Source organism: Puntigrus tetrazona, chromosome 24, assembly GCF_018831695.1.
Source record: "Puntigrus tetrazona isolate hp1 chromosome 24, ASM1883169v1, whole genome shotgun sequence".
Taxonomy (NCBI): Eukaryota; Metazoa; Chordata; class Actinopteri; order Cypriniformes; family Cyprinidae; genus Puntigrus; species Puntigrus tetrazona.
The window spans coordinates 7,221,048-7,247,156 of record NC_056722.1 but is presented as its reverse complement, the minus strand read 5'-3'; the positions used below and the strand labels follow the sequence as shown (position 1 = coordinate 7,247,156).

Sequence of the window (26,109 nt, the reverse complement as noted above, 5' to 3'; positions counted from 1 at the left end):
AATGTATTTATTGATTTACTTATTTAGTGAAAAAACTGTAAAAATTGTTTTAATATTGTAAAATATATATTTATATTTTTATATTTATATTTTATATATGTATACATGTGTGTATATATATATATATATATATATTTATATTATATATATATATATGTATATTTATATTATATATATGTATATTTATAATATATGTATATATATATATGTATATGTATATTTATATTATATATATATATATATATGTGTGTATATGTATATATATGTATGTGTGTGTATATATATATATATATATATATATATATATATATATATATATATATATATGTGTGTATATATATATATATATATGTATATATATAGTATATATATAAAATATATATATATATATATATATATATATATATATATATATATATATATATATATATATATATATATATATATATAAAATATATATATATATATGTTTATATATATTTTATATATATGTGTGTGTGTATATGTATGTATTCGTTCAAATATGTAAAGCAAAATAAGTCATTATTAATTAATATAATTTAACCATTTTAGTGTCATTGGTGCTAAAAAATACTATTAAAAATTTTTTTCCCATTCAGCAGCTCAGATGCTTGTTTGATATAGTTATGTATTATTATGTATATAATATCAGACTATGGATATGTATATATCATTATGCCTAAATATAATTAGTCCGATTAGTGTTGCGTGTTTTCATGACATTGTTGCCATTTATTTGGAAATATTTAACTTGAATTGTGGTGAAATAATGACATATAATAACGCCAAAATGTAAATAAAACTCACAGCCACCCGTTTTGGCAAAAAATTACACTGAGTTAACTAGTCTGAAATATAATATTTTACACATAATGAATGACCACCAATTGAGTTTTATCATTGATGTAACACGAGATCTATCTCTGCAATTTTTTATTTTTTTGCATCAGCTTTTTGTACCGTCACCTAAGCAAAATGTGCAGATTTCACAAAGAATCTACCCAGACGACTAAATCTAAAGAAACGCGCTCATCCCTCACCACTTTATCATCCCTGGACCTCCACCTCGTCTCTTTATCTGCTTCTTTTCAGCGTCTCACTCTCAGAGTCGTGCGGTCTGACTCATTAGACGGTCGGTCTACACACAAACCCCGTCAAACACACACGCTCTCATCCCGTCTCAGTTATTGTGACGAAAACCAGGTCCTAAAGAGGTTTGGGAAAGCTAGGCGTCATTATTTTTGCGATTCGTGACAGCAGCGGTATAGAAGTGCCAGCTCTTAAAGGCGTTTAGTCTGCGTCCTGGAATACGGTAGCTGGTCCGCTAGCTTGAAATCATGTCTGTGAGCTGTTATTCCAGCTAATCAACCTGTTGGCCCAGTTTTGACCCAGTTTTTCTGCTGGATTTTCCAGCGGGGTGCTTTCTGAGCTCTGAGCGAATTCGGTTTCCAGAGGCTCGGCGTCTGCTATTTTCCACTTATTTAGTGTATGAAACCTGCCAGTCTGACTGAGACGCGTTTCCAGCAGCTCTGGGTGATTTTCATCATGTACAGTAATTATGACAGCACATGGTAATTCTCTGTAAGCTGTAAGAGCGTCGCGCCGCATGCCGTGAACAGGACTCGCGAGGAGTCAAACTTCGCTGCAAACTGTCGGGTGAGAGACTTTCACACTCAATTAGCGAATGCTATCTATCTTTCAAAACTCGTTTGCAGTGGATCTAGTGTTTGTGTTTTCAGACGCTTTAGTCTGTCAGCCAAACATTAGCTTGTGTAAAGAATACAAGGTGAAAACTACTAGGGCTGTAAGTTAAATAAATACTAAATATGTACTAAAGATATCGTAAAACAGTGACACTTAAAAATTGTATTTATATATATATATATATATATATACACATATATATATATATATATATATATATATATATATATACATATATATATATATATATATATATATATATATATATATATATATATATACATATATATATATACATAAAAAATAGAAAATATATTTAACTTATTTAAAAATACCTAAATGTGTGTGTATATATATATATATATATATATATATATATATATATATATATATATATATATATATATAATAAATATTTATTATACATATGTAAACAAAATATTTTGAACTTTAAATTCATAATCATTCGACAGCAATGTATTCAGAAAATTAAAGCATGCAAAATATTTAAAGTTTATTTGGTTAACCATTTATCAGATATAACAAAGTCAACTCTATGCGTTTAATTTTAGATTTAAATATTTGAGTCGAGTCCAGTTGAAAAAGCGTACTTTAGTTTTTTCAAATGTTTCCATCCCTCCGTTGTTGGACATTTCTAGTGTTTCAAACACATTCCTGAAACAATTACTTTATAAAAATCCGTCAGCTGCATCTGCCCCGGTCTCTTAAAATAATGTTTCAGCGTAAAGTTTCCACGCAGGATAGCCAGACGTTTGGCTGAGAAGCGATTTAAGGACAGTAAAAGCACAAACACGATTAATTCTGGGCTGTTTATTTATGTATTTATGCTATTACAGAAGCAAATAATGCCGGATTCTTCACCTCAAACCCATCTATATTCATTTGAGACTGAAGGCATAATGGCTGCAGGCTGATCACGCCAGTGAGGTTACTTCTGAAACAAATTATGCATTTATAGCTTGGCCGAAAATCTCATGACCTTTCGACTTCAATTCCAGGGAAGACACTGTCTTGAAGGTCTCGTCTCTCCCACCGGTTCTCCACTGGCGCAAATTTCTGACAGTGAGTTTATTTCGGCACCGTCGGGCAGCAGATAAGCGGGGCCCGGTCCCTGGAAGGCTGACAATAACAAAAGCCCCCTGTCAGTCGGGTCCCAGACTGGCCCGTGGCGGTGTCAGAGTGAAATGTCCAGTAGATAAGCTGACTGAATAAATGCAGCCGCTGGAGCATCCCAACAAGTTCTCTCAGAATCACTCAGCGCCAGGCGTCTGCGTCCAGCTGACATTTGGGTTTCCACCGTTTCATTTCAGCGTCGGCCTCCCAAATGTCATTTTTAATTGTGCCGAGCGCAACATCCACCGTTTCTCCGAGCCAAAGGAGCTTTAAAGACGGCCACGAGGTGCAATTTCGGTTGTTATTGAGCAGAAATCGTCCGTCAGAGAATTGTCCGAATGATTAGCAGGCAGTTTAGCTCACGAAAGCAAAGTGGGACTTTTTTAAAACGGAGACGCGGTGTGACGTTTCTACCAAAACACTCTTCTCTGACATCCATCTTAAGAAAACAAACTCGCGTGGCTATGTTCGGCCTCAAGTAGTGTGCTCGGGTTTCGTATACAGTATGTTCGTGAAAAAAAAGAGCTAACTATAACAGTTTCTCAGACGTTCTGTTTCCATGTCCTTCAGTTTTCTCGTAATAAAATTGCGGTAAGAAAAAAATTAGTTTTTTTTTTTTTTTTTTTTTTTGTAGTCGTGTTTCTTCTATGATGACTTTATATATGCAAAAATGTTTTTTCTTTTGTTTTATTGTGTTTTGTATTTTCTTTGTATTTATGTATTCATTCATGCACGCATGCGTATGTAAATTATTTGTTAAAAAAAATACTTTTCTACCTTTCTAACGCATCAAACCCTCATCCTAATGCAAACTACATGCATTTAGTTGATATAACTAATTACAATTAAAATAAAGCGTAACTGAACATTGATAATCAGAAATGTTTCTTGTATATTATTCTGATTTCTGAAGATCATGTGGCACTGAAGACTGGAGGAATGATGCTGAAAATCACAGAAATAAATTACATGTCAGTATGTATTTACACAAACAACAGTTATTTTAAAATGTTATACTATTTCACAAATTTCCTGCATGTCTGTCAAATGAATTCTGCCCCGTTGAGTACAAAAGAACAATTTTTATAATTTTGTGTTGAAAAATATGGATTTAGAAAAAATATTTTTTAATCATAGTTTTGAAGAATTTACAAAAGTACAGTTTTTACTGTATTTTCGAAGTGCATACATCCTTGGTGACTACTTACAGACGTCAACCATTATATATATATATATATATATATATATATATATATATATAATTTATTTACAAGAAAATTTGGTGATTTAATTCATTATTATTTAAAAATGAAAAGTGTAATTCAAACAGACTGCAGTTCAATGATGACAAATGTATATCGTACAAGTCCTCGTGAAACGCAACAAGCTCACATCAACCTTCAGTTTATCCATAACTGAGGTCAGGCCATCCATCACGCTCGTCCACAGCTCATCAGACATATGTAAGACATACATTACAGCGCGTCGTGTTTTTCTTTTGCCACAATGATAGCGGCGGTGCCATGTGTCACTGTCAGGGGCCGCGCGATAAGTAATCAATAAAAGCCATGTTTGGTGGGTCATTCAACGAACGGAGCACAAACGATGAGGAGAAAGACAAATTAAGAGACTGTCACAGCTGCGTCTCTCGGAGATGACCGTGACATGGGCTGATCTGCAAAACTGAGGGTCACATTTATCGTCATTCGTGTCTTGATGCGATTCTGAGGATCTCTCGTGGAAAAGATAACGCATCGGTTAACAAGGCCGCTGTCTCTGAGATCCATACAAAGTCTACACGCAGGACTAGACAGATAACGCAGACAGAGATGTATCACTGAATCAGAGAGCGATGGGCAAAACAAATGAGGTCAGAAAGGGTCAACTACATCACTGTGTCAATCACTGGCTTTCCCAGTCCTCGGCGTCTCTGAAACATCCTTCACTCCTGTAAGATCCACCTAACGCCATTAGAAGGATTCTGACTTTTAAAGAGCTCTGGGATTGATAGCCATTGAGCCACTTTGGTTTTGTTAATACTCCGTGCTCTGGCTCAGTTATATTTGACCGTAATAAGCAGTGAATTGCTTGAGCTTCGGTGTACGGACCTCCACCGGTTGAGTTACAAGAACGTCCGAGATCAAGAAAAGAACGTTTCCTTCAAAACACGTAGAAATGTTTGTATTGTTGGTCGTATAACCCTTTTTGTTGAACCGATTAATGGCTGAAAATGTCATGCCATGTAACCTTCAAGTAAAAAAAAAAGTAGAATTAGTTTTTTAATGCATTGAAAACATCCTGAATACAAAAAATAAATAAATAGACAAAAAAAAGAAAGAAAATAACTACCATTTAAAAGATTGGGTTCAGTTATTTTTTTATTTTAATACCGTAATACTTTTATTCAGCAAGGACGCATGAAGTTCACCAACAACTGAACAGTTTAACAGATATTCACATAAAAAAACAACTGTTATTTTAGATTGTAGTAATGATTTTCTATATTTATGATCACTGAAATGCAGCCCAGAAACCATAAGATATTTCGTTCAAAACCATTGCTCAAACTGTTCAGACTTTCAAAGTAAGTTCAGCTGATTTTACAAATATCATAAATGATTGTTTTAGAAGTATAATTTAGTGTTTGGAGAGTTTGGCATATTACAGCCTGAACTAACCTAGCCTTGTCGTAAAAATGTTAAATGTTCTGCTATTTTTATAGACTTCGAAACACGGTCACCAAAGTATACTCAATTGAAAAAAATGATAAATAAATAAAAATCTTAATAATGACATCCAGTGCTCTTTATACCCACCAAAAAAATGGCAAAATTAATTTTAATTCAAAAATTAAAAACGATCACAAAAGAGGTGCACTGAAGTTAATGCCGGTTTAAGTTTTATTATAACTAGCTTATTATAATAAACTAACGGAAAGAAATGAGAGTCGTGTCATTGACCCAAATTCTGAATCGCTCCGCTGCTCATTTGTCACATCAGCAACGATTACCGTCACTCACGACTCCTCAAAACTTCAAGTCTAATTAAAAATAAATATTTCTGCGTGTCGCTGCCAGCGGCTGTCACCGGCGATGCTTCTTTAGGCCCCGTTCCAAATGACCCTTGAGCCCTAACAGCTTGACGTGACGAGACTCTTTCTGCTTCGCAAAAGGAGCACCCTTCTGAACCGGAAAATTACAAATGGGACATCCTACCGTCTCGTTCTCGAAGGACAAGACAGGCGAGTGCGCCATTTGGGACGGAGCCCTATGCACACGCAGTGTCTGAGCTATTACAATGTAAGCCTATACCGATGGAAGCCAAGCTGATAGTCTCGACGCCAAGAAGCGCTTTGACAGACCTTGTACCAATTTCTCAGACCATATGTCTTGGCTTTGAAGGCGGCGACGTGGCTCCTCCTGATCCATCGGGCTTTTGTAAAACACCCTCACTTGTCACAAGTCTCGTAATTGGGCGTGAAATGTGACGAGGGCACGGCGGAAGGAGCTGTCGCTTTTGTACGGGGTCCAGAGAGCGTCGGCCGGCTCTCTGCGAGGGAACGAATCGGACGGAAATGAGCCGGAGGGCCTTGGAGATGGAAATCGCACCAATCGAGTGACCTTTAGCCCTAATCAGACTTATTCCACCCGCCTCGTCTTTTATTTCCGCGCACTCGTTTGAGGCGCCTCTCGTTCTTCTCAACCTTAGTTGACTCTCTTCTTAAAGACAGCCTTATTAGTATTGCAAAGTCATCCGTGTGGGAAGTCAAGCGAGGCTGAGAAATAATAGACAGACGGCTGAAACGTATTCAAACCTCAACCGCTGCGACATCCAATCTGTGCCGGCCTTAAGACAACAAGCGGACGGAGGGAGATAGAAGCGCCGGCTCTCGGAGGACCCGCTGGCGTCTCTGATAACCTGTGTTTGTGTGTGAGAGTGTTCGGCAGTGACAGGAGGCTCTGCCCGTCTTTATTTGTCTATCTGGGTGTCTTATTTGTCAGGGCGCTTTTATTTTCTCACAGTCCGCTGTGAGGGGAACTGTAGACACTCTGGCAGAGATGCTGTTTGACGAACAGCTTATTTTGTGTGTTTTTTAGGGCTGTCAGTTGAAAGGCTTCGGGTCACGCTGTTCGGGTTCGCGCTTGGTTCAAATGCGGCACGAAAAACACCGAAGCTGTTTGAGCATCAGATATTATTAACATCAGAACGCGTCTCGAAGCACGCTCTGTTTTAGCAACGATGTATTAAATCGGTCAAAAACAACGGTAAGACTTTCAGAGATTTCACTTTCAAATAAATGTTCTGCTTTTGAACTTTCTATTTAAGAGAGAAAATAAGCGGCACAGTTTCCACAAAAGTATCAGGCAGCAGAACAGTTTTCAACACTGATAATAATCAGAAATGTTTGTTGAGCAGCAAATCAGTATATTATTATGATTTCTGAAGGATTATAAAACACTGAAAACTGCATCACAGAAATAAGTTATATAACAGGATATCATTGCAAATTGCAAAAATGTGTTGTATATATATATATATATATATATATATATATATATATATATATATATATATATATATATATATATATATATATATATACACACAAAAATATTTTAAAATGTTAAAATAAAATGTAGTATATGATTTAAAATGTTTATTAAAAATCTATTTTAAGTTATGAAGTATACTATCAGTACACTTCAAAACCAAATTTATGTGATATATTATACTTTTTTTATTTTTTACTTTTTAACTTTTGAACACTTTTCATTTGTTATCGTCTATCGCATTTCTTTCTTTTTTTCTTTCTTTCTACCTTTCTTTATCTTACTCACACACACACACACACACACACACACACACACACAAAGAAACCCATGATTTAATCAAGCTATCTTTCCCATCTCATGTAAGTGATCTCATACTAAAACAGTGGCTGAGTCACATGACCCTTTGACATAAACCCAACAGGAAGAGATCAAACATTAGCCCGATACCTTCGACCTTATCCCCCCCCCACACACACACACACACACACACACACACACACACAAGTGTAACAGTTTGTGCCCCGGCTCGTCTTTACACACCCGCGGTGAAGGGGGTCTTGTGTTCTCATATTGCAGGCTCTAATCTCTCCTGTATCTGTTAATCTTCACTATCTGAGCCGTGCCTCTGTCGCAGGGGCTTTCCTGAGCTCGATGCCGGAGACCGCCGTCTCTGTGTCAGCAGACCCCCGTAAGATGTGGTCAGCAGGGGGTCCAAGCATTGCCACCTGTTGTGATAATTATTGACCAAACACATGCTGAATTGAGACAATGGGAGCCGTGCATGCTTTCATTAGTCACTCGTGATCTTTAGACTAAAATCACTCAGGTGATGTGCTCTGGGTCTCATTACTCATTGTCTTTAAACTTAAATGCATTGTCTGGGTCTTTTCTTTTAGTTTCAACCACCGCAGACTAGAGGCGGGAAGACTTTTTATGACTCTTCATGATAAATCGGACTCTTTATTTAAAATAAATGCTAAATGAAATATTATTTATTTGTGTATTTTATTCAAATATGTTTGTGCATCTTATTTCTATATAAAAGCAATTCAATATTGTACTGTTTATATACCAGAAATGTGTGTGTATATATATATGTATATATTTTTTTCTTTTTTTTTTATTATTTTTATTATCATGGTCTTTTTTTTTCTTGTGATTTATATATATATATATATATATATATATATATATATATATATATATGTATGTATGTATGTATATGTTCTAGGCTGTGCTTTTCTCAGCAATTACATAGTGCAGCACTTTTCAAGCTAATGTCGCCTCATTTGTCGCTTTGGATAAAGGTATCCACATAAAGGTAAATGTCCGCGCCATACGCTCTGGCACCATTCTAGACTCTTAAAGGGTCTGCTTTCGGTCTGGGTCATAGAGGGTTTAGTCTGATATGAAGCCGAGACGACTTCTTTTGCATAGTGAAGGAGATAAGTTGAGTTTCTCCATTTCCAAATATCATACCCATTTCTTTCTCACTTGAAGAAAGATCAAAAGGGGATCCGTCTCATTTGCAGCCCGACTCTGTCTCCGCCACGGGGGAAACGTTCAAAGGCCGACGCTCACAAAAGTGATGCTTCGTACTCCGAGTCGGACGGATTTGCAACAAAAACCCAGCCATCCCCTCAATCTGAGCAGATACTGCTTCATCTCAGCACAAATCCACCTACAGAACAGTTCTCTCTGAGTCTTCTGTCAGGTGCGGCTCCCGCGTTACGATATTTATGAAGTTCCTTTTGAGTTTTAGCTCTTGCATATGGATGTGTGACTGGAATATTTCATCCCGTCTGCGTCTTTTCTCATGCAGAAAATGTCGACGAGTATGCTGAAATGTGGTGCAATGAAAGCGCTCTCCATTTCATCTGAGGTTTTGACTTGCTGTGTCTGCAATCCAATTAAAGGAAGGGTGATGCATCTGCAGCGTAATCCTCCGATGGATCCTTTGAGCGCTGATCATTCCTTTCAGGATGAATCATTTGATTAGGCATCAAAGTTTGCAAGATGCTGACAACCTCCGTGACAAATCCGGGTCATTTGAGAAGCATTACTGCAGTGAAACGTGTATCTTTTACATCTGCGCCTCGTTGCTGCAGCACTACGACAATGGCGCTGTTCTGCGATGTAAAACAAAGCACACTTGCCTTCGTTTCCTCTCAGGATGCCCTGATTTTGCGAGCAGCGCTCTTCGTCTTGATCTGTAGGGGTCCCAGTGGATCAATAAAATCTGGAAGTTCTTGTTTCTAATCAAGGGATTCTCAGTAGACTTTGCATCTACGCTAAGAGCAAAAAGCTGAAAGGATGAAAGGGAACAGCAGCCACTGTGTGTGGATTTTACTGATAGCTCTGATGAAGCACGGGGCCTTAAAATAGCTCTTGGAAGTTTGTGGTATTAAATGAGTTTTGGGGATGTTTGCCTTCCTCGGATCGCACAGGCACGCACACATAAACAAACCTCTCACGGAAATGTAATTATAATCAAATAAAGTGCACGAGACGTGGAAGAAAATGATTCTGATATTTCCTGGAGACATGACGCATTTTAAGCTGTAGTCAGTGCAATCTTGTGATTCCCCCAATTCTTACAACCTCATTCACACAGGTTCATACGACCTGCTTTCACCCCAGGGACATGCATGTTTAGGTCATGCCTTTTTAGCATTAAAAAGATTTTTAGTTAAACTACATTGCATGATTTTTCATTTCTTTTTAATAATGTAAGTTGGTTGTCAGTTGTTGTTTTTTTTATTACTACTGCATGCTGCTACTAGCTTTGATCAAACGCATTGATCATCGACTCATAGATGCTGGTTTTGCCAATAAAAACAAACAACCAAAAAAGCAAGAATTGCTAAAACTGTTGTTTATTTGCATACACATTTAACAATGCATTCAGGGTTTCAATTAGTTGCAGAAAGCCACTCTTTAATGACCCCACTGAGCAAGAAAGCAAAAGCAATGCCGTGTATCACTTAGTGTGCACGTCTATGTGTGTGTGTGTGTGTGTGTGTGTGTGTGTGTGTGTGTGTGTGTGTGTGTGTGTGTGTGTGTGTGTGTGTGTGTGTGTGTGTGTGTGTGTGTGTGAAGTGTTCTGAGCCAAATAATCACCTACAGCTGGCAAAAGTGTGAATTATGCAACTAAATTTTGACTGGTATTTTGGATGTGTAATTACTTTAACAACATGTGCGGACATAAAAAAAAGGCCTTTGGTGCAAAAAGTCAAACATAACAACTGCCCTCCTTATTTCTGCAAAATGCTATAGTTATTGGATCAGCTTTAAACAGCGTACAAAGAACTGTAGCAAGAGTGACTTTATGAAAGATTAAGAAAGGTTTGTCAAACATTTTTATATTTCTGAACACACAGAGGTCATGCCCGTGATGTCTGCCAGTCACTTATATTAGCTTTTATGGCGGCGTTTCATCCCAGATGTAAGTGAACATTAGAGACTTCATGTGGTAAATGCTATTTTATTAGCAATAGCGGTCCAAAACCTCAAAAATAAACAAACCAAGTCTTTCATGTGGCCTCGGCGTTGGCAGAAGAGATATGAGAGACGGCACGCCCTCTCGTTTAGAGGCAAGGCTAAAATTATCGTGAGTTATTAAGAGGTTGAAATCAGAAAAATTGACAATGTTCAAACTGGGTGGCCGCTTTATGGTAATGCCGACTTTGCCGAAGTATAATACCACACTTTCAATTAATATGCAAAATGGCGTATTGATACTAGGTTGGTAGTAATCAAATGAATGCCTATTTTTGCCTTTCGAGTGGTTACTTGTGAAATGGAAGAAAAGACGCATTAACGGATCCCAGATGCACTCGGACGAACGGAACGCGTGCTTTTGTTCGCCGCTAATTATTCCTCAGGAATGCATGAAAGATAACTCTGGAAAGGAAGGAACAAATTTGTTAAATGGACTCTCCATTGTTCCCGCAAAACCACCACCATTTTAGATATGGCAGCCGTAGACTCTGAAATTACTCGATCTCATTGTTATAGAGACTTATTACCCCCTAGAGAATAGGGTCTAGTCAAATACAATTTTATAGAAAGGCCTCCTCGCTCTCCCTCCTTCTGGACCGTCCGCGGAAGTGGCAGGGATTCCTGGTCATAAACTGATGAGGCGCTTTTGTTTAAGGAACAGATCGTTGAGCGCGGGGCTCTCAAATTGGAGTGCTCTCCCAAATCTGATCAGAAAATGGACTAAATGGACACGCCGTGTTTTACCGCTTAAATGCGTGTTGGGCTTCCGCAGGGAGTGCATTCGGGAGATAGTCGATATGACCCTGACGCGATCACAATGGAAGCCGACTTGTTTATAACGTCTGAGTTCCCTTCAGCGGCGCCTGATTAGCATATGCTGAGCAATGCATTTACACTTCCTTTCTGTAGAACAACAATAGGTCAGTGAACTGGACAAATGTGGCCACATGTGATCTCTGTAATGGCTAACCGGTGAGGTCAGCGCTTCGGGATTCTTTGCATGCATGCGGCGTATTCCTGTGACCCTTCTGGATTCCTCATTCATTCACACCGAGGTGATGCAGCATACTACAGTTTGATATCAGGTCTGCTATTTATTAACTCAGAAGGCGCACTCTTTCGTGGATAACTTCCAACTATTTCTCATAATCTCATAAATACGATAAATATCTCATAATTATAATATAGTGGGCCTGTCTTAAAAATTAACCAACGTTTTTCAACTTTTTTACTGATTTTCGTTTTCTCTCCACATTTTTATTTTAGCGTTGTAAATTAGTATCTAAAAGTCGTGACGTTTAACCACTTTTCATTTCGTAATCTGACCGAATATTTATTTTTCTTTCTATCCCGTAACGTCATCTTTTCTATCCCGTAATTATTATTAGACCTAGTATCAAAAAAATAATAATTTTTTTTTACACATAATTCCGTCTCATAGTTTTTTGACTTAATATCTCAACTATGTCTTTAAATTTTTCATATTCACATTTTTCTAATCCATAATTTCCAAAATTTGCTTTTTAACATCTTGGCTTTCTAACCCATAATTTTGACTTTTATATCATAATTATCATAGCATCTCATTATTTTCAAGTCTCGCTAATTTACCAAAGCACTGATGGGTCTATTTTTTCCTCGTAGAAATGGTAGAAATCATCTTCTATAGCACAGTATGTAGTGAGAAATAGCCTGGTATTTCTTCTCGACCATGTAGATCCTGACTTATAAATATTAATCAGAAAACGTGACCGGACGCTCCAGAGCGGTTACCAAGCAACGTCAGCGCGACCTGCTTAATATTCATAAGCTAAGCCCTTCCCCGCGGTAGCGCGTCGCTGCTCGGGTCCTGCGGCGGACGAAGCGTTTCCGAGCGGCTTGAGGCTCCGTCCAGCAGCGCGGTCTCCCTCCGGAAGGCGGTAGGTTCGCCGGAGCCCGCGTGAGTGTTACGTGTCGCGGTCGGGGGCCCCGTCAGGAAGGCGCGCGTCTCTCAGGGGCCTCAAATGAAAACACTGACCCCGGGTGCGAGGAATTCGCGCAACAATTTTTTTATTTATTTTATTTTTTTTCCCAGCGTTTGAAAACTTCTCACTGAGATTACGGACTTAGCTAGTGGAAAATATTAAATCCGATTCAATGAATTAACATTGGATGGGTTTTCACAGGGTGCAGTTTATTAGACTCGGGGAAAAAAAAGAAGTTTAAATCGACTTGTCGTTCACAGAAAGTTTGCGCTTAACATAAATAAATGCGCGCGTGCTTCATTTCCCTGATTTAACAGGCTGGTGGATGGCATCAAATAATGGTCTGTCTCGAATCAGTATAAATGTAATGCTGCCACTGAATAAATTAATATATAATGTAGGAAAGAGTGTAACAGTATCACTGTAAACAGTTATATGGGCTGCGGGGTAAAAACCTTTCCTAGTCGCTATATCCTGACTGTAAAATAAAGAATTGAGTCCATTGGAGCTGATTCAAGGTCTACCTTCTCTAACCATCTCCTTCAAACTCCATATAAAGCTAAAAAAAACCACAACAAGCAAAGTCTGGACACAAACCGTGGGAAACCGACTACAATTAACAGCGTGACATGTGAACATAACCAAATGTTGTGTGTTTTATGATTCATAACCCTGTCCCACTTTACATGTTAAGCCAAAGTGGGATGGAGATTAAAACGACCTCAATGCGTTTGCATTTTTTTCAACGCTATAAACCTATTGTAATCCAATAATCGTTTGAAAAAGCTCCATAAAGTCATTCGCGCAGAGGATCGTTCATCACGCGCCGGCTCGGATAATTATGAATGACTGTTACATCTGATCATCTCCTGATAAGGGCGAGCTGTCACAAAACCTCTTTGTCCCACTTTAACCGATGGGCCACTTTTGCTAATGGTTCGGATAGGCGTGAAATATCATCCGAAACAAAAACGCATTATGAAATGCAGACTTTGCTGTGATGCGACCGTGATTTAGCGCCGTTTCGTGCAGCGCAGTGCACTATGTAGCGGATGGGCAGCCTCGCGAGCGTCAGGCAACTTCTCCGAGATCCCTCAAGAACGGAGCGCGCTTCCCGTCCCCTGGCGTCGAGCTCTGTTCGCGGGAAGACCCCGGGGCTGCCGCTGCTCTCCGTGGTTCTCCCAGACCCGAGCGAAGGATGCGAGCGGAGCTGGAACGGTGTTTGGAGAGGAGCGGGAGACGCGATCCGCTCCGGAGCTGAGGGGACTGTAAGCGCAGCGGAACATAACGGGCTGGGCGAGCGCGTGCCGCACAGGCTACGGGACGTTAACGGGTTTGATAGCTCGTGGGCAAGCGCTGACTGTTTGCCTGAGCAGAAAGGATTCGGCTGAAGTGCCAAAAACGAGGACGCCGTTGTGCACGAAAAGCGAACTTATCTATCCATACGCTGCTGCCGCGTAACGCGCGAGTCCCCGCGCAGCGCTCCTGTTTGTGTTTATGGACGAAACGCGCGTTTTAAGGCACAGTGCAGCATACACGAGACGTGGTTGCAACAGATTTCAGTGCGATAAACCCTTAAAGGAAAAAAGCAGGTTGCCCCTATATGGACATGATTCCTTATTTGTGTAACGCATCCTCTTATTAATCAGAATTGTGCAACATCGAGCGAAGTTACGTTATAACAACTATGAGAATAATAAGAAGCATGTATTCATAGCGTGCGTTTAGCCTACAAACGGGCTATGTAGTTAAAATAAGAAATAATGTCGATCAATTAAAAGGCAGTTTTACAGTTTTGCGCTTTATTTGAAACGGTTCCCGGATGCAAAATACACCTCCAGCGGCTCATTTTGAGAGTGTGTTATTAATTCGAATCTAGTTATTGATGTTGATCAGCAAGTTTAGCCGCCTCTTGATAAAGAGGACAGCAGCACACGCCTCCGCGGCGCGCGAGGGCTGGACAGTGTCTCGCGGAGGTCTCCGGGCTCTTTTATACGAGAGGTTGGGCTCCGTATAGGTCGGGCTTTGCATATGTGTAATCAAACCAATGAGAATCCCCTGCGCGTCTGGCACACGGCAGAGCAACAAACTCTAGGAAGAGGAGAAGCGTAATTTAGGGGGTGTATCCCTTGTTTAAGACGCTGTTATGGCAAAGCCAATCGCCAGATGTTTGTGTTCCTCACTCAGATTTTGAGACTAAGCAGAACGCCGGGTTACTACGCGGAGGCTGATTCGCGTATCCAAGCCACTTTTAGCCAAAGTCCAGCTACGCGCGATCTCCCTCGCCCGCTTTACGCGCAGGATTACGCCCGTCTGCTCGTCTGCTTCGCGGAGCTGCGACGCTTTTTCTGTCATTCTTTAACAGGCTGAAGGAAATGGCAAAGGAGAGAGGATCGCGGCTGGGAGAGCGCAGAGGAAACCAGAGCTGAATGGCAGGATGCAAGCGACCTGAAGACGCACAAAACCCCGCATTTCTACAGCTCTCGGACCCTTTTACGCCTCCTTTTGGTTTCCTTCCTTCCGAACGAGAGGATTTACCCCTGCACGGCCGTTTGAGGATTTTGCTTTTTCTTCATTTTTCCGTTTTGTATTATTTTCACACGCAGAACTCAAGGAATCGAGGATGCATTGTGGATTAGTGTTGATCCTCTTTACGGGAATCTTTCTCATCGTCAGTGCTTTCCAAAATGGTGAGTGTCCACCGAAACTCGGCGACTTTTCTTGGGATTAGATGAGGACAGCCTAAAAACGAGGGCTTCCGACTTCACCGTGGTCACCTGCTCTCACGGACACCGGGTGACCGGTCCGTTCAGTTGAAGCGCTCCGGTGTTCAGTGTCTGCGAGCGCTGATTGTGCTCAGACGCGTTCACGCGCTAGATACGTTTTATAATAGCTTCGGTTAATAATGTTGACGTTTAACAAATTGCGAATATATATATAAAACAAACAAAAAAATACATTTAAAGTAATGTAAAATTATAAGCGTCTTGCATAACGTTCCTTAAAAGATGAAAGCAACGTTTGCGTGCTTTCAAATGTTTAAAAAATGCATCGAAACCCATGTTTTCATAAATACTGTACACGTATTTGAATATAGATTCACTTTAGCTGAGTGTTATGTTATGCGTATTAATAACGTGTTATTTAAAAAATATATAAAGTGCGACCGAAAGTTTCGTTTAAAAAGTTTTGCGTTACTGACTTTAATCTCGGCCACATTTTGGAGACATTGCTATCTATGATATTACAAATGATAGCTAAATATTATGGTCGCCCTTCAGCGGCGGTGAATAAGTTTAGTTAAGTGTAGGTGTAATAGTATTTATAAACTCTTTCGATGTTTTATTATAGTTGGTCGTGTTTGCGCGCTCGCCCTCGTGCTTCGCTGTAATTCACTTTAAATTCATAAAGTCACATAAAGTGTGTCGTGTCTACCCGGGGAAAAAAATCCAGAAGGCTTCAGGAGAAATTCAGGGTCACTTGCATGTGGTTTTGTCACTTCAGCTCATGTGTAAAATAATAAATATAAATTAAAATAATGTTTGATCATATTTTAGGGTCATATTAGAGGGTCACTAACGATAAATCACTAAAAGGCCATTTACTTTACTTTTTTTATACTTTACTAGACTTAATCTAAAACATCAAGTTAAGTCTGTTTGCCTGAAATAATTCTTTGCACTTAAATATCTTTGGCAGTAATTGCACATATTTTATGATTGAAGCCGTTTTACATTGAAGCCTTTTCAAAATTTCTGGTGTTTATTAAATAAAAAGTTGCTGTTTATATGTAAACATCTCCGTTGGACTGAGCCATGTGTTGCTCTTAGGTCTGTTGATGGATATGATGAAATTCAGTGTTGATCAGCTGTGGAGCAAATAAATAAAATATGGGAGAGACAAAGGTCGTGCTTCCCTCCCACATAATGACATTAAATGTAGGAGAAAACATCAAGCCTTTATTTAGTGCTTAGAAATGGGTCAGAAATGACTGGAGGAGCTTTTCTCTGTTTTAGTGAATGCTTGGAAAGAGACGGCACAGTCGTTCGTGAGTCAAACTACACAGTAGTGGTATTGTATTAGGTGTTCAAAAATAAACCAGTGTCACAATCGACATGTAACAGCGTTAGCATCCGTGTTATAACCACGTTTTCATTTTCTTAGCACTGTAAGCATTCGGAGTATTCACTGTATTATATGTAGTGGTGTATATTTGGCAAACCAAGACGTGAAACTCAGCTAGCCGATCAGAAGGATCTTTCTTTTAAACCTAGCCTCACGCTGAGATAGTGTTGACCCTGCAGCACGCATGAATGTTTTCTTTTCTTTCCTTTCAGACAAATGTGGGGACAATATCAGAATCACTAATGCGAATTACCTCACTTCACCCGGTTATCCGGCGTCTTACTACCCGTCTCAGAAATGCACATGGGTGATTACAGCTCCGGGACCGAACCAGAGGATTTTGATCAACTTCAACCCACACTTTGACCTGGAAGACAGAGAGTGCAAGTAAGTGTTCACTATTTAGTGTGGAGGTGCGCCACCTGCTGGCGCTGCTTGAGCCTCTGCAAGACGCTGAGCTGATGTGGAGCAGAGACTTGTGTGTGTGTGTGTGTGTGTGTGTGTGTGTGTGTGTGTGTGTGCTTGGCTTCTTTCATTAAGGTTTCCCAAAAGCATTTTTTATGTTTGTTTCCTCTATACATTGTGCTGGCAGATCTGTCATGCCAAAAGGTGAAACAATAAGGTGCTGACAGCTAGTTTTTTTTTTGTGCATCATAATTCAACAGTTGACACGTGGTTTGCTTGCTGCAGTTTGTTTCCAGTCCTCTCTTTCTCCTTCTCGTTCAGTCCGTTTCCTTTGTTTGTGCTGGCGGGTCTGAGGGACGTCATTGTGCTGTCAGAGTGTGGCCGACTCTGTTACTGTATCCCCTCCACCCAGATAGTCTTCCGCCTGGAGTCCTTTGTGTTCGCTGAATGCCTCGTATTAATGGCACCGTTTATCAGGATCTTTACCTTTTTATGGCTCTGTAAACCTACAGAGATTTACAGCCCCAGATGACCCCGCGCTGTCTGCTCGTAGGGGGTCCGTCTCTTCTGAGAGTTCAGGTTTCGCTGCCCAGAAACGACCAGTCCCCCCTCCGGTCACAGATACGCTCACACTCACAAATCTCTGACCAGGGGATACTTAGAGCGAATGGAGTGTGGATAGACACATGGTGAGGACATAATGAGCCCTCCTAATGAAATTATCCAGCAATGGTTTGCCTGTGTTCGAACAAGCCAAGTTAAAGAATTGCACGTTTGGCTCCCGAGGCAGTCAGACGATAGAAATGAGTTTAACGTGAGCTCTTTAAAGTGTGCTGGGAACTGTTTAGGATTATGTAGTTGTAAGGAAAACAACTAAGGATTATCGAGTGCTTTTTGCACTTTTTTTTAATCTATTAAAATATATTAGCTTGCTCCACCCCTAAAAAGACTAGTTCCTCTTATTTTCAGCCCATCCTGCCGCTTGATTTCAAAAATCATTTTGTTCTTGCTTTTTTTTTGCGTTTGGCTTCATCGGTAAATCTGAAATGGTTTTCGGTTTCGCATTATGCCTTTGAATGTGGTCATGGTTAATAAAATAGCAGTGCAAGTTATGTTAAGTGCTAACTCGAAGGCACACTTTTGCCCTCAGCACTGCGTTTTCTCCTAAAACTCTGCTTCAGGGCTTTCTTCCCCTCCTTAAAACGTGCTGCGGTTGTATTTCCCCCCAAGGCAGCATATGCCATTCACTCGCATTCAGTGCCACTCTATAATCTCTCCACTTCAATCTATCATTTTAAATTGCAGCCATTCAAACCAATTTAAAGTTGTTTAGTAATTTCGGTCGCGATTGGCAGAAAGTTATGAGCCACGGAGATTGACGCCCCACCACCACCAGCACCTCCATCGCTAATTCAATTCGGAGACCAGATAGACATCTGTTTGGTGGATCTGGTTTCTGCAGATTAGGGGGTGTTTTCTTGACTCCCAGATTCAGCTGGACACACATTAAGGGCCTCTTGCATAATGGAAACTGTTGATGGCCGAAATGGCTTCTTTATCAGATGGACTGCCGAGCGAGGGAAGCTACAACACACGCCTCAGTGCGCCGCTCGCAATCTAATTAGCAACAAATGGAACGCACATGCTCAGCATAACATGTCCGTTATCAACAAAGCAAACAAGAAATGCTTCATGTCCACTTGTGAAAAAAAACAGCTGCCGGATTGGAGTCAACACTGGGTGTTGTACCCGTACGATGGTCTCTGGCATGTTTTGTTTGTGACTGGAGCAAATGGACAGATTGAGAGAGCGTTTTTACGTTTGCTTTTGAATGCGCATTTAAATAAATGTCGTTATTCTTTTTACTGAAATATTTAAATCTATTTATTTTATTTCGGTTTGATCGAATGACCTGCACATTAATGGGGAAAAAAGTGATGCCGGCATTGTAGATTGTCACACTGGTGTATTTAGTGTTATTGACGCAGATGGACTTCAGTAAGGTCATTTTGTGTGTGTGTGTGTGTGTGTGTGTTCTGTGTTGTGTCAGAGACCATCCTCTCCTGATAACACGTTCCTCTGACAGCACTATGAATCATTGATGCGCCCCAATCCGCTGACCAAACAAAAACTGGAAACATTTCCTCCCGATTGTTACATTCCTGTCTTGAAGCGGTGAGGGGATGCATTGGACGGAGGAATTGTTGAAACGTGGCAAAGGACAGAGTGTAGCTTTGCTCTCAAAAGAGATAAGCTTCACTGCTTGAAGCAATGTTCTTTGTACCTAGTCAGAGAATGCACAACAATGGCCAGTCGGTTTAGATTTGTGCATGCGTTTGCTCTCGCGAACAGTCAAGATGGCATTCAGAGAATGCTTGCTCAAGATTGGTCCCAAAGGAGGTCACTAGAAGGCCCTTGGCTAACCCTAAGCTTTGCAGTGACCAACCTTCAGCGCCGCCCTGCTGGGTCAGCCCACAAAGTGCCACATGTCCTGCAGAGAGAGCAAATACACTCTTGGCTGGCCAAACAAACCACACATCCTGTATCTGTGTTGCTCGGAAACTAAGACAAAGCTGATTAGTCATGGAGACTCGAACAGTAGATGCCTTTGATTTAGTTATGGGTTTAATTTATATAGATACAGCTCAGATGCCCTGCTGTTGATGTGAAATAATGTTATGGCCAACAAACCGAGGCGAGAGGAGACAGGGTAAAACAGTAGATCTCAACGGTGTTTAAATATCAACTTGGAGGCATGGTCTCGATCTATTGTTTGCATGGGCTCCAGTGGAGCAGGGGGCCCGTGGGTCTCCTCTCCCCCACTGAGAGGTTCCATAGCCAGGCTGGGATGGCCGTAACTCTCCCTGCTTCTTCCAGACACCTAACTCCGGCCCTCTCCACTCCTCCACAACGAATAAACACAGAGAGAGCCGTATGGCATGAACATTCATCAGCGGTTGTCACGGAAGGGAAAAGCAAAGAAGTATGGAATGCAACGGACCTCTTTCATCCTCAGCGATGAGGGTTTTTAAAGGCAGGGAATGCTTTGACCTCTGGGCTGTGGAGGAGGCTTGGGCTGACAGAGATTGTTTTAAATACTTATGGCCCCTGTTAACAAACATAAGCACGGCGATCTATTCTCAGGGAGGGTCAGGAAAGCAAGCGTAGGATCAAAAGCAGCGCTAGGCCTGACACAGAGGCAGAGAGTCGAACTCAGTGCTCCTAAAACAGGTGTATCGCTCCTGTTTCATTTCACAAAGATGGCTTTTTTTTTCTTAACGGTTGATGTGCTTTGTGTAGCCGAGCAGACAGAAAGCAGACCGTAAAGCTACCGCGCTGAGCACTTTGCTGTGTTGGGAGGTTGTTTCTCGTCCCTAGACTGCTTCTAAATCACATTTGCTCTGGCTCTGTGCTGGATTCTGGGTATACAGGGTAAGGAGGCAGCAGCTGTCATATGGAGCCACAGCGAGGTGGTGTTACTAAAGCCAGTCCAGATGGAGAATGAGGCATAAACATTGAAAACATACACAGTAGTGCCCACATACTGTTGAGAAAAACTGAGCTGTGAAAAGATGATGTGTGTAATTTCTCTCCTGAAGGTTGATTGCCTTCATGCTTTGTGGTGATCTGAAAACATTGCCGTTTGTTTGAGAATCCTGATCAGGCTAACATAGCAACAGTTTAACCAATGACATGAGTTTGGGGTGTGGCTATTTGTCGGAGTGACCAATGATGTATTTTTGTAAAACCTGTTTGAAAACAATCATTATCAGAAAATCTAACTGAAAAAGGCCTTTAAGAGGAGACATAGTATGTACAGAGCTATGCCATAAACATCATTTTATTGTTCTGAAACAGTTGTTGCTGTGTATTTTCCACAGTCATGCCTTTTTCGTTTTCTGGCACGCGTTTCATCACCTCATTTTCTCCTCGGCCCTCTAACCCTCTCGCATGACACAGAGGAACTTGAGGTTGTAAAGTGGTCCGGCTAATGAGAAAGATTAAAGCGGTGTGTATCTTTCTGCATGTGTGTGTCAGAGCAAGGGGTTTTCCGCCGCTAAAACGCTTCACCTTGGCCTGTGTGTTGGAAGGACAGGCTGATTGAAAAGCTCTCTCTCTCAGTGACATCTGCTGTCCTCCCTGCTGTTCTGTCACTGGCTTGATTCATGTCCTCCTCGTTCTCTCGCTCTCCGTCTCTCTCTCAGAAAGCCTAGGCACTTCGCCGCTCAGCGTGAGCTTATCTATGAGGGGAGGAGAGAGTGATGAAGTAGGGAAGTGGGGAAGAAAAGAAAGAGAGTGTTAGAAAGTGAGTAGATGAAGAGGAGGCGGCGGAAAGGGTGGACAGGATGAAAAAAAGTGGAAATCACTACAGGATGTGTGAGTTATAGTTGGATAAATTAGAAGGAGTAAGCTAAATCAATTAGGAATTAACAAAGTTGTAGCAAACCTCCTCCCTTGTTGCAGTAAAGCACAGAAGCAAATCTCAAAATTCTCCCACTGACAGAAGAATGATGAAGATTCTAAAGAGGATTTGGCAAAGGTCTCTCCAGCTTTCCACACAGAACAGGTTTCCCAATATGGAAGTTTCTGTTTTCCGCTGTGAGCCATGAATAAATCGGCTGAGAAAATCTTGTTGCTCATATCCGTTTTGTTCCAGCTCAGATGTTCTGATGTAGAGCTTTACAAGCTGCGTGATTAAAGAAAAAATGGTTAATCTCACCACTGGATTAAGATGTTAAGATATGACTTTGTGATATGATAAGTAGGAAAGAAGTAGAAAAAATAAATCTTTTGAAAAAAACTTTTCAGAGGCCAAATGTATGCTAGCACACACCTAAAAATTAAACTTGAAAAATTATTTAAAGCCACAAATATTGATGATTAAGAAATATATATATATATATACATTTCCACTATTTAGCAATGCCAATATGAAACAGCAGGAAAAAGGAGTCATCTACAAAATAAAACTTTTTCATGTCTGAGCTGCTGCATTGCGCATGTAAAGATGCAGTGGAACATAAATCCCTAATTTTGTTTAGATAAAGCTCATTAGCAACACAGCGAGATGTTTCCATTCAGAGGCCCATGTATGGAATCTGAGAGCTTACGAGAAACTCACAGAGAGAGCGAATGAGGGGAAATTACCACTGCTTAGGAACCAAGTTGAGTTGAGGTTATCAGCAAGATTGGTTAAAGATCTGATTCGAGACAACCTGGTTTTTTAAGCTCCCCTAGAGAACATCAGAAGGGCCTAAGCTTTAATTGATGTGGTCCTGTTGGAGAGCTAATGCACCATGTCTGCACATGCTGGCCTTGTTTAGTTTGCTGCCAGAGCCACAAATGGCCCTTTATTTTTGATTGATGGGGCTCCTGCCCAGCTATGGTTCAGCCCACACTGCTCTGAGCTTAAGGGACCAGTTGGATGGGGATTTCAGTTTGACAAGGTTCAGCTCCACTCCGGGCCCCACGCTATAATGGCAAATTGAGTTTTTCAGCTTGCATTTTTGAAAATGTTTTGTTTTTTGTTGTAAATTTAGGCTGTGAGATCTTGATGTAAGGACTTAACTTTCATCTCATTCTTATTTGTTTGCTCCAATCTGAGTGCAGGCGAGGGCTGTCCGTCTTCGTTTTCACTGCGACAGTGTTGGTAGTGAGTTTGATGGCTGGAAAGAGACAGTGATGAATGGGGCAAAGGCTCTCTGATTGAGCTGAGGCAGTACACGCGCTCGCCCGCCCCTTTTGTTTGCTTTTCTCTTGGTCTTGTCTTTCAGCAGGTTGGTGTTCGTTTAAGAGGGTTTGTTGGTGTGCGAATGTGGTACTTTTCTCACACTATAATTCGCAATTAAATAGCACATGTCCCGAAAGCTGCAAACTGACCTGTTTTTAAATCAACCCCTTGGTGGGATGTTTGTGGTCTTGTAATGTTTCAGCCTCGATGCCAGCTTAAGTCTGTCAGTCCCTCCTTTCCTTTCCTCTCCTCCAGTTTCCAGCAGGTCTGCTGGTCATAGCATGCATACTGAGCTAATTATCTTTCACAAGGTCTCCAAGTTGGCAGTGGCAGTATGGGTTTGTGAATGGAGAGGTCATTTTGCCCTCCAAACTTTGGCATCATCTTTGGCATCAGCGTTTTGATCAAACTGCCACACGACAAGACACCACACATATGCGTGCACACACTTTGACACAAGCACACTGCCCGGGCCACAGCAGAATGCACCGGAATTGCAATGGAAAGAAAACAACACACCACCTGGCTGTCTCAGTGTGTGCCCTCTGGAGTGTGTAATTCCAGGAACTTGCTTTCCTTTTGAAGATAGAAAGAAAGGAGATAAAGTGAGAATGTACGTGATAATGAATTAGGACACAGAAAAATAAGGAAACAAATTGTGAATTGTTGAAACAAATGTCAGAGATTTGACCAAACAAAGAACTCTCTTTTGTTCTCCTTCTTTTCCTCTTACGTAATCAAAAATCGCCATCTAAAGTGTGTGCGTGTGTGTGTGTGTGTGTGTCTCCCAATTCCATGTCTGTTGACCATGACACTGTTCCCATGAGATATGATGCTGACTTGGTCAAAGGCGGCACTTTGTATCCATTCCCTACCCCCTTCTGCTGTCTACATTGTACAAGCCTGGAGGAAGGGGGGTGAAGGGGGGTGAAGGAGAGGAGAGGGGGCAAGACACACAAGGAAAGCAAGTTAATTGAATTACTCCCAGTGCACTTATAAGCACAGTTTTCATCTGAAAGAAACATAAGACATTAGGGGAAAACTTCAAGTGACCCAGGACGTAGATCTGGGGAACCTCAGGCTCTCCTCCATAAGCCTATAGCACATTCTTTCTCAATCTGTCTCTTTCCGTCTATCTCTCCCTTTCTTTCATGGTTGCCACCCACTGGTTTACCTCTAGCTGAACTCCCTAAGTATTCTGTTAATTACTAACTTTAGAGTACATATTAGACTCCAGTGTGCATTTGGGCCAGAGAGTTTAGTAATGGTTGTTTTCTTTACACAAACTTATTATCTCATACTGTACATGCACAGTCGTCATTTGTGTCTGATTTCAACCCTACTCTGAAAGTCACTAGGCCATATCCTTGTCATCAGTTTACGGCTATGCCAAATTGGATTTGTGGGTTGTTTTATTGAATAATGCACTTAGATATACATCTATAATAACTGTCTGTTCTTTTTCTTTTTTGCTGGTGGACTAGTGACATGGGTCAGACATTCTAGTCCATGGGATCTTGTTATATATCTCAGAATAATTATTATTGTAATTAGCATAGCAAAAAGTATTACCTTAAAGTTGACCCTGATTCTCTCTGCAGATATGGAATGAATTTAGTCCTCATTAGAGGAGGCTCAGTTCACCTTCTACCACTACTGAATCAGCAGCAGCCTAAAGGTGTGAGACACTGGTTGACTGTGTGAATTTAAGAGGGTATTTTTAATAGAGGATAGTGCACATCTGCCACTGACCCCCGCCAGCTGCCTTCCCTCCCTCAAACTCAATCCACAACCTTTTCTATAGCTTGACTTTTCATCTTCTTAACCATGCACCCATCTCCAGAGGGCTGTGGCCACTCTGGCTCAGTAATAATACCCCCTATCAGATGTCAAGGTGGGACAAATGGTGGCTATTCTCTTAGTAATGGCCAGTGAAATGGGCTCCTGACAGAGACCGAATGAAGACCTGTGTCTCTTGTACACCATATAGTGCAATTTCTTTTTCCATTGTCCTGTTCTTGTACTAAAGTGGATTTCTGTTTGCTGATTCTCTCCTATACACAACAACAGTGACTATATATTATTTGAATTGTATTTTTAGCTGAATCCGATGTAAACATGTTATATCATGCAGCACTGATTCTCAAAACATTAGACATCAGCACAAGGCATCAAGTGGCGACCTAACCCACAATTTAAGTACTGCCTGTACGATTATACATTTTGTCAAATTCCACAGTTAAGTTTCAATATCTTTTAGCTCTACCAATGTCAATAAGTTATTTTTCCAGAACTGCAAGGGTTTGCAGCAACTTCCTCTGGCATGCTACACCCAGGTTAAATCTCTAAGGTTAAATTAAGCCAATTTAGTGCAGTTCCTCATCATATCCTGTCAGTGGATGACACACAGATATCCATCCTGCCCTACTAGTTCGAGACAAAACTTCCTCAAGCTCCTTCAGCTGTGTTTATATTAGACCATTTGGGAATTGTACATTAGCAAAGAAGTGTGGCACTCTGATGTAGCCTAACCGAGCTCTGTTCTGTGGCTCGCTTAGTGTATGTGTTTCACTTAATCAGTAAATGCATATTAGCCATTTTGCCCCCTGGGCAGAACTCTAATTAATTGCTCTTGCTCCTTCCTCCAACGAGAACAGGATGTTAGATTCTAAATGAGGGCATTTTATGGTCTAATATGCCTTCTGTGTTTCTTCGAATTCTACCCCATAAAGCTTTCTGTTTTCCAGCAAAATTGCTTTAATGGATAATGACAGATGATGGAATGAGGGGAAACATAATTGTTTGCTGACGTGCACTGTTGTAGAGGAGAAATAATAATGTAGTGGTAGGACAGTGACCTCTTTGTCTTCTGGCCCACTTTTGCTTTACTTTCTCTGGCAAAAATGAGTGTCCAACAAGTTTGGATTTGGTATAGATGAAGAACAAGTGCTTGTCTTAGAGGTGTAAACAA

At 40.7% G+C, this 26,109-nt stretch overlaps 1 protein-coding gene across 4 annotated transcripts in view; it reads left to right on the top strand.

Annotated features, from left to right (window-relative positions):
• Positions 1–14,895: 14,895 nt before the first annotated feature.
• The window catches only part of nrp1a (neuropilin 1a), a 60,744-nt gene continuing 49,530 nt past the window's right edge, over positions 14,896–26,109 (top strand). For 2 of the 4 annotated variants that reach the window (XM_043226233.1, XM_043226232.1), the window contains exons 1-2: positions 14,898–15,567; positions 17,215–17,389. In XM_043226233.1, the coding sequence (XP_043082168.1) occupies positions 15,501–15,567; positions 17,215–17,389 (242 nt within the window). In that variant the 5' untranslated portion in view covers positions 14,898–15,500. Of the gene's footprint in view, positions 15,568–17,214; positions 17,390–26,109 lie in introns of all 4 variants that reach the window. The other 2 variants (XM_043226231.1, XM_043226230.1) reach the window with 2 other exon arrangements.